Below are 17,213 nucleotides of genomic sequence, written 5' to 3' on the forward strand. Positions count from 1 at the left end.
TTAAAATTATGAGCCTCCATATATATAGCTTTATAGATATTTCAACCTAAAACTTGAAAGTTAAGAGAGCTCTTACATGAACTAATCTAAGTTTGTGACATCTCTTTCTAAATAAGATAAATAGTCAGTACTTGTATTTTCCCTCTTCTATATGGTGAGTCCAATTTTTTCCCCTTAGGCTTACTCTATACTTGGAAGACAATATTGAAGTTCTTTCAAAATATTAACAGTGAATAAAAACCTGTTTTGAAACAAACAGTTATTACAAGTAGTATTGGGTAATACAACCACCAGGCAAACTGCTAGTCACTGCTAAAAACTAGCCTTAATGCTCTGGAGTTTATTAGCCTCATAATAAAGGTCCGACCATAACAAAGTTCTTTTATTATTCATATTTTTGCTAACCACTTTGAAAAGTAAAATATCTTTACACTATATTTCCGAAGATATTTGGAAGTTTTAGAGAATTTGTATACTCACAAGATGAGCTTGATATCTATGAAGTCTAGCAATTAAAAATGAGACTATAACTGATATCTCCGAAAATTATAACAAGTAATCCAAGAGAAAAATTCAAATATACGTTTGCTTTGCCACATAACTACTTCACTGCTGGTGGATACATGAAAGAGGAACCCATACTATTCTGGCTGATGCCAAGCTCCCAGGAATTAGTGGGATATAGTGCTGGACATGACGTTACCTTGAGTACATGACAGTCAGCCCCTAACCAGGCTCTGATTCACAAGCCTAGGAGGTACTTGTTTTAAGTCCTTGGGTAAGATATGAACTTGTGGTAATTGGGCCATTTTTTTGTCAAATGTCTCCAATGTGTTTTTCTTTCCCAGTCTTGTTTGACTTGGTGTTGTTGTTTAAAAAAAAAACAAAAAACAGTAGAATGGGCAGCCAGAGCTGCTGATCGTCTTGGGAGGATTTAGTGTTTCAGTGTCCAGTGTGTGTCTGACAGGGCTTAGCAGCGACTACAACGGACAGGTACTCTTTTGCTTTTTCCTTACAGAGTGGTAGGCAGAGTCTGGAGCTGGAGTTGGCTGTCATGTCCAAGTGTGTCTGCTTTTTAACATTTTGTTCATTGGTTCTGAAATTGCAAGAGTAAGATGACCTGCAGTGTAAGATGGGCTGTTTGAATATATTCCAGTCACAACACTACTTCTTTTCAATGTTAACATCAATAATTTGTTTTATGTTTCACTCCTTCTAAAGATATGTTATCTTACAGCATCAGCGATTATATTCAATATATGACTATAAAACAAATCAGCAAATGGAGTCCATCTTTGCTTCATTCCATTTTACTCAAAGCATATTAAAAATTAAGTAATTTGTAGCCAATGCTTTCTTGCTTATAGATTCAAAATGATTTAAAGTGAATAGTAATATATTACACATATCCATACATTCATATAGTTTTCTTATAAAAATTAATATATGCTGATATGTATTCATTTCAACATTAAGACTGTAAATAATGTACATAATGGAAGTATAACACTATAAGGCTCGATTTAAAAATTGTTAGGATTTTATTTTATAATCTAAATTAATTAAAATTAATAATAATCAAAAGTAAGATATAATTCGGATCCCATTTTCTTATTAATACCATGAGCAGGCAACTCCAGCCATGTATTGTAATATATTTAAGAAATATTTATATATGTGTAAAAGTAAAATTGTGACACTTTAACTACTTATTCTGATTCCTGCACTGAAGCAACTATAGTGATGGGAGACATTTCTTTATACATAGGAAATAATATACTACTTATTTTTTATACTACTTATTTTAAAATAAAAACTGGACTAAAACCCCTGTATCTCAAGAAACATGGATATTGGAATTATTTTTACACAACATTACTTTTTGAAATGGCAGGATAGACAATGTTTAGGAGCTTCATGTACATGAAATTAAACTTTACAGAAAACTTGGTAAGAAATGTTACTGAACATACGTTAAATCATTTCTTCTAAAATCCACATAACTAACAAGAATATGAAACACTGTACGTATGGTTTATAAACGAGAGAAATGTTTCCAATTCTATTTTTATAGTTTATTCACTCAGTATTCAATTGCTACTTTACAATGTCTCAGGAAGAACTTGAGTCTCCTGTCACTATACTTACAAATGTCCTGAGAGACTGCTTACTAACCCCAGTTGGTCTCTGCACTCACAGCGGTTGTTGTTTGCTTAACTAAAGCAATATGTCAATCAATGATTAAAGCTTTTATTACACAGTGATTCCGTTCTGCCACTGTGACCAAAAGTATCTGACTGCTGATCAAATTCTCTGTATTCGTTTCACCTTTTCCCCCAAATCTCTGTTAGGTTCTGAGCTCATGCCCAAAGCGCTCTCCACCAGGATAGTGGGAGGCATTTGGTGGTTTTTCACACTTATCATCATTTCTTCGTATACTGCTAACTTAGCCGCCTTTCTGACAGTGGAGCGGATGGAATCCCCTATTGACTCTGCTGATGATTTAGCTAAACAAACCAAGATAGAGTATGGCGCAGTCGAGGATGGTGCAACCATGACCTTTTTCAAGGTAAGTCTTACTGGTTATCTAAAATTAATGTGTTAAAATGATAGAGTGTGAACAAAGAAATATTTCTCTAGTAATGAATGTAAGAGGATAGCAACCCTGTTATTCATGAGGAGCAATCAATAGCATATCCCTCAGGAATGGACAGGTATACAACAAAATATATGGCTATTAAAGCAAAACATTTCAATACTGCAAATGGCAAGGAGTTTTTGCTTTATAAATATTCTAATTTTGTTTGGAGGAAAACCTGCCCAAAGGTAAGTCCCCCCTACCCCCCCCCACAAAGTTTTATCTTCAAATGTAAAATAAATAATGTAATATATTTATTGAAAATTGATATAAGTCTTGGTTATTCCAGAAGAATAGAATGATTACATGTGAGACTATTTCCATACATACATTTCTTTGTTAAGATGAGACAAAGTTTACTTGTTCAGAAGCCTAAATGAAAAGAAGGAAAAGAAGGGCTGAAAGAGAAAATCAGAAACAGTTCTTGTTACTTGTACATTCATCCATTTAACATTCTGGGTGGCACGGAGTCTGAAAATGGGCTACCCCACTGGACTTGCAATGTTTCCAGAGGGACAATCCTGCGGAACATTTAAATGGAAGGTGTGGCTGTACAAAATTCCAGCACATAGAGTGCCTTGTTTTCCTCTTTATTATTTTTTCTACTTTCAACAACTGATCTCACTGGGCCAGAATAGACCAAATTTAATTTTGTGTTTCCTTCTCTGTTCACACAAATGCAATTGCAGTCCAAATAAATAAGCAGTAGAAGTGGATTTTTAAAAATCCTATAAAATAAACTATAAAATAAATTATTTCCTCTATCATCAACTGCCTATTGAGTGCCAGAAATTGCACTATATGTTGGCTATTCTACAGCAAATAGTATCTAGTTCTCACTTTCAAGGCGATTATAGCTTAGTTGGACATATATGGAAAACTATTCCCACAATCATAAATCTGGGTTTTATATGACTTAAAACAGCAGTTTTGCCGAGTAATTATGTAATTTTTTTTGTAAAAAATCTTACAAAACTAAATCAGCTTTTAGTTTGGAGTTCTAAAAGACACTAAATACCCAAAGAATAAGACCAATTTTATTTTTTAGTCAAATACGTATAATGCTTACAATTTAATTATTTTCAAAGTGAATCTCTCATCTGGCTAGTGAAAGGTTAACATCTGTGGTGCACGGGCAGGCTAAATAGCAATCACTGACGGTAATTAAAGAAAATTGTATTTACTTAAAAAAAGGGGGGGGATGGGAGATGGGGATATCCAAAGGGAAGGGGCTACACAGAGAAAAGGGAGCCTTGGAAAAAGGTTCAGGGGTTAGCCCAGGTCTAGCTACTGCTGCCCATTGCTCCCCTGGTTGCAGTCTCACGGGGTTCCTTAGGGGTGAGAGGATACATGCCTGTGGAATGGCTCCAGTGTGCTCCTTGGAGGGAGAGCTTGAACTGGGTCCCTTGTCCTGAGCAATATCCCTCTCTCTCTCTTGCAAATAGAAATATTAGGGGAGGTATCAGGGGAGGGTCGCAACAGAATATTCATCAGCCTTGCAGGTGTGCTCTTTCAGAGTCATGGTCTCCACTGATTGGTGGCAGCCAGGCCACCACCTGTCTCATTTTGCTGCTTTCTGGGCCTGGAGCTGAAATACAACTGAGGCTCAGATGTTCTCTTTAGGGAGGAAAAGGGCAGGGGGTCTAAACCTCCTGACCATGGATATTAAAGATCAGGGGTCCAGACCTCATGATAGGGGAGGATAGGTGACCCTGGAAGGTTCGTGTTTTCCCAGTTTTGCCCCTTGTCAGGCATCTGGGGCTTTCTGTCCTGGTGAGTTTCTGTACCTGGCCCATGTTCCTGGCTCTGAAGGGTCTAATAGCTAGATTAAAGCTTGGATGTGTATTTTATAATTAATTGGATGTGTCTTTTATATTTAATATAACTAAATCTGATCAGTATGGTGCTATCTGACTATATTAATAGCAATAAATCAATTTCCCTAATTTAACATTTAGAATGAATAGAGATTACTTATAATTTTTTGAAAAAGAAATCAACTGTTGAAAATGCTAAATATACATTGTGAGTAAATAACTTTGCAGGGAGTGAATATGTATGTGATGCAGTTAAATTATTACAGTATTCAAGGGACTATTGCAGTTGTTTGTAAAATAGTGCATGTGATCTAATACCAAAAGTGATTAATTCTGTGTCACAAGTGCTTCAGGGTTTTAACTTTATTTGTGTTTTGCAGAAGACTCAACTATCTCATGTTCAAGTTCTTATATACTACAAATGAGGTTTATTTCTAGAAAATCAATTTGAAAACAAATTCTCCTTCTTTCTCATTATAAAGTTTCCTCTTTTTTATCTTTCAGTCTTTCCAGTATTCTGTTTTTACCTTTTATTTTATTTAAGCTCAGTTGTTCTCCGCAGTGTCATTTTTGCCTGCCTTCACTTTTCCTTGTTATTGACTTTACTTGTTACTCTTTCATCTCTTGTTTTTCTTTCTCACACACTAGTGTGCTCCTAGGGCCCAGGGAAAATTGACATGAAACAATTTGATGTTTCCTACAGCATAGGCTTTCTTGTTGTAGAATGGAAGCTTCTGCAATGTACACTAGTCATAATAAAAACCACAGAGTGATACACCACTAACTTGACAATCACCTTATGTTGTTAACTTTATCACATGCTGAATTCTTTTTTTTTTTTAATATATTTTATTGATTTTTTACAGAGAGGAAGGGAGAGGGATAGAGAGTTAGAAACGTCGATGAGAGAGAAACATCGACCAGCTGCCTCTTGCACATCCCCCACCGGGGACGTGCCCGCAACCAATTTACATGCCCTTGACCGGAATCGAACCTGGGACCTTTCAGTCCGCAGACCGACGCTCTATCCACTGAGCCAAACCGGTTTCGGCACATGCTGAATTCTTGTTGTTGAAATTAGAACTTAAAAAGATACATTAAATGATGACTTTTCTTTAGTTATTTTAGTGTAGACCTAAATGGTACTAATTTCAACTTCATATTGTGGCTTGTTAAACTATATGCTTATACTAGTCAATGGGTATAAAATTTTTTAAAATTCTCTGGAAATCTGGAATTGAAGCAATTGCATACTCATTTTTAAATAATTTTAAAACAGATAAATGAGATCACACCATGTTTATATAATTTAAGTTGATTAATTCTTCTGATTATTGTTATCATGTAAATGAAATAATTTCATAAATGAAATTAAAAAAAGTCTGTGGAGCAATTTTTAGAAGCTCTTTTCTAGACTATGTATTTTCAAATAATATATAGTAATCTCTTATCCCTGAGGGATATGTTACATCTACCCCAGTAGATGCCCAAAACTGCAGATAGTATCAAACTCTATATATTTGTTTTCCCTATGCATACATACCTATGACATTTTAATTTATAAATTCAGCAAAGTAAGAGATCAACAACAATAACTTCAATAATAATAGACATTTTATAACAATAAACTGTAATAAAAGTTATGTGAATGTGGTCTCACTTTCTCAAAATATTTTATTATGGTGTATTCATCCTTCTTCTTGTGATACTATGAGATGATACAATGCTTATGTGCTGAGACAAATGAGGTACTCAGAATGGCACACAATTTAATACTTACCAAACTATATTTGCTCGGTTCCTCTGTATTAGCACTACACTGGACCGCATGGGACAGAATTGAATCTATATTATTCACACTTGGATCTCCAGGCCCTAGCACAGACTCTACATATGTTATTAGTGACTGATTACCACAATAATGTTGCTTTAAAAAAACAAAACTGTTAGTGTCATGTAATATAAACCTTTAGTTAGCTTACAGGTCAGCTGTCCTACTCCTGGAAACTTGTTGCCCAGAGACTGTCTACATTTGGAACAGACTTTGTTTCTTTTGCACCAGGGTCAGTGCTTTTGCCAATACCATTTCTGCTAAATCTGTATGGCCTTTAAATATTTCTTGAATCCATTTATAATCAATCTACAACCCACACCCACAATCCTTTTTTAGGATGTATCTCTCTGTAGATTTAATCATTGCTATTTGGGGCAAGCAGGTCTTTATCCAGAGGAGAAAATCTACAAGGTTTTGCCCTAATTTTTTCAGAGGTCATAACAAAGCACTTCAAGGCAACATGATTAATGTGAAATTTAGTAAGGCTTGACATCATATGGGAACAATTTTGAGAACTTTTACTTACTTAGAACACTGAAGATTGGAAACATTTTCATTACCCAACCATGCAATTTCTAACTCTATATCACCTCTAAATTATGTTTGCAAACAGCCTGGATCTTTTAAATTTATTTCTCCCTCTCTCCCTTCATTCTTGCCCTCCTCCTGCGCCTCCTTCATTATTGTTCTTATTATTGTTAATATTCTATCTCTTTTACTACTTTTCTTATGTAGCTAATATTTCCTATATAAAACCAGCTAATACCTTAAATATTTGTCATTTTTTTTCTGGATAATTTTTTTGGCCAAGTCTAAAAGATTATTAGTGCATTTTCCATCTTCTAAGATACGACTAGGCACACTTTAAAAAATAGTATTTGTCCATATAGTCACAGATTCCGGTTTATCCAGCTTCTTCTAATGATTTCATTGCCATCTACTATGTGAGCCTAAATCAGTGCTCAAATGTACATTTCTTTATGGCAGCAACTCACTTTTTTACCAAATTCTGTACAGTTATTCATTGGAACAATTAATATTGTATTAATTGATGTAATACATATGACACAGGGTTTTGGATGAATGCTTGATTACTTACAAAATTTTGCTATTCTGTAGAGAGCCATAAATGTTTCTTCAAAATATGTAACATTCTATAGCATTTTCATTTTAACCTTGGATTAAGAGGCAGCTTATTTGGAAGTGTAGATTATGGTGTTAGGAATTCAATCAAGTGGATTGATCCACCTAGGGGAAAGGTTTATCTTTTGGTACCTAGCAGCAAAGAGGGTTTGTTTTGTGTTATTTTTCTTTGTGCATAGTCTCCCTCTTTAGGTGAACTCAAAGTATATACTGAATGCCAGCTCATTTATTTTCACAGGAACCCCTAAGGAAGGTAGAAAGCAATTATCATTATGCTCATTTAACAGATGAAGAAACTGGGCCATGGAGAGGTTAAGTGTCTTATTAATTATGAAAGCAATAACCCAGGGACTCATAGTATCAACAATAAAAGTAATAGCTAAAGACATCATGGCATAACCATCACTATTCAGAATAACTAAGTGCATTAGTCATTTTGGCTCACCCACATGACCTCAAATGTTTGATCATATTAAACTTCTAAACCATTTGCCTTGAGCCATTAGGGCAGATACAGCTATAACATGTTCTTTACAATCTGCTACTTATTCTGAGCTTCTAGGTTCAATGGCCTTCTGAAATTAAATTATGCTGGGTGACATTATAGGTTTCTAAGCCTGGATTGCGTGTATGGCATGCCTGAAATAATCTTTTGAAAGATTGAGTAATTTTTTAAATTTCTTTTTGCTTTTCAAATGCCAAAAGAACATGCCATTTTTGAGTTGACAAATACAATGTAAAAACTTGGCAGTTTACCACATGCAATTAAAAGCGATTTACATTTCCCATATTTTTCTTAATTTCTGCAAAACATTACTCGTTTGTTCTTATGTAGAATAGATTTGGTAATGCAAACATAATATATTTATTATGAAGAGATTTTCACATTAGAAAAGTAAATTCTGAAAATGGCATCCATTAGTGTACTTTTCACACTGAAAACTGTTTTCTGAAACAAGTGTTTATTTTTCTCTTGCTGTATTGGTGGTAAGACATTTTGAAAGTTCCTTTTTGCATATGCAGGAAATTGACTTATAATACTTTTCAAAGATGAGAAAGATCATCTAAAATTACTTTTGAATTTATTTTATTTTGTTTATTTTTATTGAGAGATAAATGACATATAGTATTGTATAAATTTAAGGTGTACATGTGTGATTCAATGCATCCACTCCCCTTTCTTTCATATTAGGGTGGGCATTTTCTCTTCTGAAACACTGACCCTGCAAATTATTAGACAGAGGCATAAAGTAATCTGCTGACCATATTCTAACTTCTTTTGGATTATTTCCCTGAATTGTCTTTAAAGACCTTTGAATATATATTTGCTGAAAGTAAATAATCTAATTACATTTTCACTCTGATACCATTCCTCAATAAGTATGCATGAGAATTTCCATGTAGCAGGATGAAGAGTTAGAGCTTTTTCCTCTCTCACAGAAATATGATGGGGTCTATCCTAACTTTTGTTTCTGTCTCTGAGTAAACATTGAGAAAAATATATGTTCTATGGGACCAAGGGAGTGAATATATTCACCTCTCCTTTATAAATCTTTATTGCATGTTCATTTTCCATGGAGTGTGGGGGAAGGGAGGAAAATTAGGGAAGAGACCTATAAGGGGGCATATTAGACTTGAAGAATTGTACATGTGACTTTAGTGTTCACATAATGGGAAACAAATTAAGAATACATGAAGTACCTTACTCTATAGGTAGATATTGTTAGGTTCAGAGCAACAGTTTGAGATTTGAACTCATGTAGTTTTCTTTTCTGAGCTTATTGTACTATCCAAAAATATTTAGTGAACTATTGCCATTCCTTTCCTTGTTGTGGGAAAAAAATAATATACTTTTTTAAACTGATGCACAATTCTAATTGATATCTTCCTTTGTGTCACTTTGTGATTGCTCAATATCCATCTCCCTATAGATCTAAACTGAAACAAAATGCTCCTCAAAATGACATTCTGCTCTAACTTGGATGATGGAGAACAGAATATAAATTAGGCTTCCAAGCCAACATCTATTTTGATAATTTACTTGAAAGTTACTAATTAAGTAATAACCCTATGAATATTTATAATAAATAGAAATTTTATTTTGAATTTTTGTTTGTTTCATGAATTCAAGTTTGTGGATAATTTAGTTTATTGTTTTAAATTTTCTTCATACTTAATGGAGTCAAATAAAATTTAAAAGCTTTGTGCGGTTGAACAGCAATGTATCTGAGCAGGTAGTTTAGATTAATGATGAATATTATTACTAAAATTTTCATTTGTTCATGTTGATACTTTCTTCATTTTCCATCAGACACCTTTTCTAGTCATCTAAAAATATATCTCAGCAAAGCTTTTTATAGCCATATTATTTCTTTAATTCTTGCAAATTATTTTTTCTTTAATAATAGCGTTAAACTATTGGTTGTGGGTAATGGATTATTGTTAACCTTAAGTTAAATGGAAATATTTTTTTTTATAAAATAAGGTTGGTGTTTTAAATGTGTTATAGTCTTATTAGTGTCTAATGTGGTTTTGATATTAATTCATTATGTTTGAAATAAATATTTAAGCCAAGTTTTTATTATGCATTTAATTTATTGGCATAGTAAGGAGATTATTTTTAACCAAGAAGATTGTCTCCCTTCCCTACCCTCATCTAACACACCATTTGTTGTATGTGAGGCCTGATTCTATGTTTATTACAGGGATTTGCATAAGGCCTACAGAAACCCAACACCATTTTACTATGTTCCCATTCCAAGACATAAAATGGTGCCTTTGAGTAAAGCTGCTTCATCAGACACTAGTTTTGCATGCCAAGTTACAGCTATCAATGGTGAAACAGCAGATGTGAAGGCTAGTTGGCATCAGAGCATATGAGTCAAAGACTTTCCTATGGGAAAGAAAGTGCTTCATTACACTTTATCTATACTAAGAACATTGGTTCTATCAAGCTGTCTGAAAATTAGAATATGATGTGTTTTATTACCCTAGCTCTGCCAGAGTGAATTCAATAGTTAAAAAGTAAGTGATAATACCATTTGGGGAATTATAAGAAGTGATTTGAGTCTCAATGTATTTAAACTTGGAAGGAGCAGCAACTTTTATCTTAACTTCTCTAAAATGTCTGAGGGACAAAAGTTTAATTCTCTCTAATGGTTGGGTTTTCCACATGTACCAGTGAAGCTTTGGGGACTTTAATTGAAGGATAAATTATGTGTTTGACTGAAATGTAAAATCTGAGAAACAAAGTTTTAATTGCCTTGGAAAGCCAGTGTGTGAGGTTGCTTTTATTCCAGGATACACTTTGGTTCTCTCCCTCATTTGCCCTCCTTCCTCCATCCTGTGCAGGGACCATTCTTACTGTTTGTCACCTCAGGATGGCAGCTTAAACACTATGTTGCACCTCATCAATCTTAGGAGAGAAGTCCCCACAGGGAGAAAGAAAATTCGAAAGCCAGTTAATATAGTGATGTTGAGCTGGCATGTCAGGTGCTGGGTAATGGATCATAGTTGTCACTGCAAAAGTTTATAGCCACTGGTTAGGCAACAATTTGAAGGAAATCAAGAAGGGCATATTTTTTGATACAAAGAAGTAGGCTGAGATAAATATTATTTAAAAATTGTCCTTTAAAAAGTATAATGTAAAAAAAAGGATAATTTATTAGACAAAAATAATTGCAACGAAAATTGTATCTCTTCTACCAAAATAGCTGATTAAAAGCATCTTTTGGTATTTCTAAAACAAATATGCAAACAAATAAACAAAAAAACAGACTCTCTGCTTTGTACATTATTTGAGGAAGTTATACTTATTGGCATTGTGGCTAAGAAAGATCTATTATTCATGCTTACTGTTACCTTTAGAGGTGGGTTAAGCTTTAGAATATCAAAAGAGACATTATTTTTTTATTTCTATGATTGTCCATTGATTACAGATGTATACACTGAAACTTTAGCTTAATTTAGAATATCCTTGGCAGTTAATGGTCTATGCCCTGTGATGTACTTTTTAGGAAGCTGATCTTTAGTTGCCAATACAATTTATACTAATTAGCTTCTTTGGTCAGCTAAATTTTCTTTTATTCATTTATTTCCCTTTCCTTTTCCAAAATCCAAATAGCAGTAATATCACTTTGTTCTTTGATCTTAAGAGTTGATTGAAGACATCACATGGTAGTTGATTCTTTCATTATATCAGAAATAAAAATAAGGTTTACTGTTATTTACTTCTACTTCCATCTTTGATGCTTTAGACTTTTATTTAAGAAAACACAGAACTGTTATTTCCCTTTAGAAGCAAATAAAATGTAAGGTCATAAACTGTTCTGCTACTCAATGGTCTTAGCACTTCATCGGGCATATTTGCAAGTAGAAAACATAAATCATAAATCATCTTTACTTTTTTATATCCTTTCCACTAACTCTTCACAGATTGGAAAAAGAACAACATAAACTTTAGAGCTTATTAGTAGGTGTTGATAATTATAAAGTGAATATAATAGATTCCTTAAAATGTTGCTTGAAACATATGATTAAATTGGACATTACTGCTAAATGTCTTAGTTTTAAAGGGATCAGGTGCTGAAATAACTCTAATTTCTCTTTTTGCTGTAATATTTGTGATTGTGGCAGTGCCTTCAGTTGTTTAAATCCTGAATGCATGCTGATGAGCACTTTCATTGGCCTCCCATATTTAGAGTATTTCTTTAATAATTTCATGAAGAACTTTCCAATGAGTGAATGTGTCTGCACATGTATGCATATATGCATAAGTAGTGTGTTCTGTAGTATTGAGACATGCTACCTTATTGTAATTTTCTATTTTCTGACACCAAATTAATACTGATTTTGATTGTTATTAACCTATTGTATACACCATAGCACTACTGGAGTTCAGTGGAAAGATTTTATTATCTCTAAAAATAGGTGTTTCATTTATTAAATAGTATAATTACAGCTATTTAGAAGCTACACTATAAATTAGTTTGCTTTGTAGGTCCCTTGACTGTTTTCAGAACACTATGAGTTTCTGCTTCATTTTAATTTATTACAAAAACAAATAAAGACCAAAGAATTGGAAAGCAGCATTAATAATGAAAATAAAGGATTGTTGAATCAAAGCAATGCACTTTAACATAATGATTAGATGCATAAACTAGGTATTGGCATGATATCCTACATCTGACACTCACTAGGGATTTATTTAATCTCTCCAGGCAAATGTGGTTATAGATATATATCTTCTAGATTGATTATATAAAGCACCAAATAGGTAATAAACTCCCAGTATGTACCTACAGTTATCTTTACTATAAGGAGCTTAATAGTAGAATTACTAAACTCTATAGCCAATTAAACCATTTTCCCAATATGAATGCTTGTATTTCTGGAAATACATTCAGTTTACCTATGGTTAATGCCAGGATCTGACACTCAGTTGCATTTTTTTCTGTCTTTAATAATTTGATCCTGATTGTATACACCATAGCAGAATATGTAAAATGTTCTGGGTTATTCTCTTGTACTGCTTAAAAGTTAAAATGCATTATAAATCCAGTTCCAGCCACACATTATGGGTAGTCTTTTCATTAATGGTCTTTTATGCATGGTTGTTTAATTAATGCTCTTTTTATTATTGTGAGATTTGTTTTGACAACCCATTTATGCTTAAATTAATACTTAAATAGGAAAAAAAACTCCCATTTTTAATCGTTCTTTCTTCCCATGAATATTAACCATTGTAATCTAAACAAGTTTCTTTTTCTCTTATGATAATAATGCATATGACTCATGAGACCTACAGAATGTTAGGAAAATAAAGGAAAAATGTCCCAAGGCCAATCTACAAAGATAATTTTAATATCTTCGAAGAATCACCTCTAACATTTTCTCTTTAGATATTTAGAATTTAAAGCATTTTTCTGTTTCAGTTTTAAAAACTTTAGACAATGCAGCTGCACAAATTCTTCGGTTTCCCCTTGAACACAGGTGATAATGCTCTTTTCAGGAATATCCTTTAAAGATTCATTATTAGTAAAATATGATTATAAGACTGTTTTTATAACTCTTTCAGAAAAATATTATTTCTTGAGATAGAGTCTAAAACAAATAACCTTTTGCTAATTTCCAAACTCATTCTAACTTAGTCATTGCAAATTTCAAAGTATGTTTACATGTATAACAGAGAAATCACTTACATCTTAGATACTTAAATGATTAGATTGTTCATTTTTAATAGCCATTGTATTATAATATCAGAAATTTAATGCTTTAAAATATTACATTTAATAAACATTTTAAATTGAACTTTAAAGAAAAAATAGTAGATGTGATATTAAAGTTATCTGTTTAGGATTCCTAATATAATCTTACTTTCAAGTGAAAGAGAAAAAAATAATATAATGCAAATATATAGGAGTAGTCATTAACCTTTTTTAGTTAATCTCTATTAATGTATCTTTAGAAGAATGATCATAGAAATATATACATATAATCTGTTTAAGCAGACATATTATAAAATAAAATTAATTTTAGCTTATTTGATTAATAAATCAGTAAAATAATGTTTATAAATTTAGATTACATACATTTTTATAAGAAATCAAAACTAAATCTTTTAAATTTTAATTAATATGCCCTTGTATATTACATAACATTTACAGTTTATGTAAAGTCATATGTCTATTATTTAATCACAATTATTAAGCCATCTGGTTGCACTTTTATCCATTTTGTAGAAAATGGCCTTTGTGAAGCATATTTTGGAGGTTATTACATTATTATTGTGCATTAGAAATTCTGTTTTTTATTGTTTTCTAAGTATGTGTGAATATTAAGCACTTATTTATTTATATATGGTACTCAGACCAGTGATTTTTTAAATTGAAGAGATGCTTTAATTTTATGTATTAATACTCTCTGGAAGTAGAAGTCAAGACCTTTTTTTTCAATTGCAGACACAGTGATACATACTCACATAGATAATTTATAACTGAAGTTCAACTACCTCAGCCAAGGGTCAAAAGTAAATAGAAAAATAAAAACTTGCTGATCCAGATATAAATAAGTGTTTTCCTTTTCAGTGGGCATGAACCACTTTCCTAATCAATTTGAACTAATAAGCAAACATAAAGACTGATAAACCAGATTATCAGTTCTCTTCCACCGGGTAGAGGATAGATTTCATCATCCATCTGATGGAGATCACCAAATCAGAAAACCAAATCCTTAATCACTGCTGTTACCAATTTGGGATAATTTACTAGTTAGGCAAGATCTAGAAACAAAAGCAAAACAAAACAAACAGTAGAGGAAGAGGAAGAAAATAATTGAGAATTGGAGAGTCAGAAAAGTTAAAGTTCTATTGACAATTGGTATTCACTCTGTTGTGCAAGAAAATATGTGCCTTAGCATAAATAGCCCCATAGGTCTACTTCTCCAGCTAACCAATACATTTGGTTCTGTCAGGTGAATTCACTTGGGTATCTTGGTGAAAGTAATATAAAAATGCTAACGTATAATTTCTTTAAAAGAAATTAAACATGTCTCATGAAAATACAAACTGAAAGCTGGATGGAGATTTTATTTACTTATTATTCAAGAAGAATTTGGAGAACAGACACGCATAAGTATACACAATCAAGAATGCTGAAATGCATTTGCTAATAAATGAAAAACTGGTTAAAATCATTTAAAGCAATAAAATAAAATGTTTGGAGATAATGATTTGCCAGGTGGAAACTAGTTTTCTCAACTGGGTGAAATAAATGTGCATTGTTACAGACAAAAAATAATTTGCATCACCATCATTTTTTTAACAGGATAACTTCTACGCCTACAAAATTGCTAATAGACCAGCCAATAGAAAGTCAAAGGAACATACTAGATAGAATCAGATAATCCCCAGAGTGCCTGCTACATAATTCCCAGAACCCCACAATATGAAACAATACCATTTTGAAATTTCTAGACACTCAACTTCAGTACATATGTTGCCTAACATGATCTGCCTGAAAAGAAGCCTATAGGTATATGCATTATGTATGTTCTTTATTCTCACTTCCTTTTCATATTTGTACTTCTTGAATTAATAAAATGAAACCATACCCTTTTCCACCCATATTTTTCTTCCCCGAGGTAAAAAATAAAAAATCTCCACAGTCAAAATAATAAAAAGTCATTTAGAAACATTGATTTTTGAGGAGCCTTCCTTATTGCAGATACTAAAAACCTACCCCTCATCACCATAATAGATATATTTCTATTAGAAAATTTCTTTTTATATTTATGTTTATTTATATTTTTTATAGATTTGCTTAGTTGTAAAATAGTTTTAATGATAACCCAGTGCAAACTAATATTTTAAAGTGTAAAGACTCATGCATGACACAAGACAGTTTAAATATTTAATTTCAATATATAAATTTGCTTCAAAATATAATCAGGCCACTTAATAAAATACTTTTAAATATAAAATATATCTCAGGCTGAAATCTGATGGCAGACGTGGGATAGCAATATGATTTCAAACAGAAAAGAAACTATATATAAATTCTAACTCTTAAAAATAGTTTGAGCATGTATTTTTAAAGTGCATGATTGTGCATGGCAAGTTGCCATGATTTTAACATTCCATAGCACACATTTAAAAATGATGTAATATTTTTTCATAAAAATATGAATGTTTATAGTATGCTGTAATTGATGAAAAAAGAAAATTTTAACACCCTAATAAAATTTAAAATTACTGTAGCTTCCAAAATATTTACTTTGTTTCCTATATTTGAATTTATATATTATTTCTCAAAGGCAACCAATACTTTTGGTTTCAAAATATTTTCCCACAAATTGGTACATGCTAGTTTTAAGAAAAATATCTATAGGAATATTAATAATGGCCTCAGTAACTTATTTTTACTCATAAACCCATAAAATAGCTAAAGGACAAAGCAAGAAGTATTATTGTGATAATTGTCAGTGTAAAAAATTATGGTAGAAAATATGGTCACTTCAATAGCACAAAGAATCATTGTCAAAAAGATAATTTAAGTTTGCTCACTAATAGAATTGGTTTAAGTGCATAATATGTAATCCAGCACAATAATCTTTACAAGTGAAATTTTAATAAATGTGTCTCAGATAAGCCCAAGTGAAATATAAATAAAGTAATGGTAAGCAGCAACAAAAAGGGTTTTTCCAGAAACTGCGTGGCTTGGGAATGCATGTGATGATAGAGATCTGGAGCTATAATACCTCCATATTTATAATCACCATTTTAACTCTGAATTTTTCTATCTTCAATTCAGTTTCTTGTCTTGCTGGTGGAGTGGCTTCTACATGTTTGTGTGTGTAACTCTATCTTTTCTTGCCTATGAAGTTCTCAGGCAACCCACCTGTCAAATTCAGTTTTTACAGCATTTCTTGGGAAAGTCTTTTTATTTTTTATTTGTTTAAATTTAATTTATTTGGGTGACATTGGTTAATAAAATTATATAGAATTCAAGTGTACAATGCTATGATAAACCATCTGTGAAAGTCTTTTAGACCAAAGCCCTTTAACACCTGCTTATATGGTATTGATAATATTAATACAGTTCACTTTTTTACTTTAAAATCTTGTGTCTAGAACACATCCTTAATAAATATATATTGAATGAGTTAATAAATGATTAAATAAATGTATAACTGTAACCACTTTGTCTAGGGAAGTTTAGCAAACTTGCCATTTGGAAAGAATATTGCATAATAACTACTACCAAGGAGTATTGCAAAAAATTAA

General features: G+C 32.2%; 1 protein-coding gene across 2 annotated transcripts in view; it reads left to right on the top strand.

The window, feature by feature from the left end:
• Positions 1 to 17,213, top strand: part of GRIK2 (glutamate ionotropic receptor kainate type subunit 2) — a 571,111-nt gene that overhangs the window by 467,524 nt on the left and 86,374 nt on the right. For both annotated transcript variants that reach the window (XM_054722387.1, XM_054722388.1), the window contains exon 13: positions 2,352 to 2,569. In XM_054722387.1, coding sequence (XP_054578362.1) covers positions 2,352 to 2,569 — 218 coding nt within the window. The remainder of the gene's footprint in view (positions 1 to 2,351; positions 2,570 to 17,213) is intronic.

The sequence above is a fragment of the Eptesicus fuscus genome, chromosome 10, assembly GCF_027574615.1.
Source record: "Eptesicus fuscus isolate TK198812 chromosome 10, DD_ASM_mEF_20220401, whole genome shotgun sequence".
NCBI lineage: Eukaryota > Metazoa > Chordata > Mammalia > Chiroptera > Vespertilionidae > Eptesicus > Eptesicus fuscus.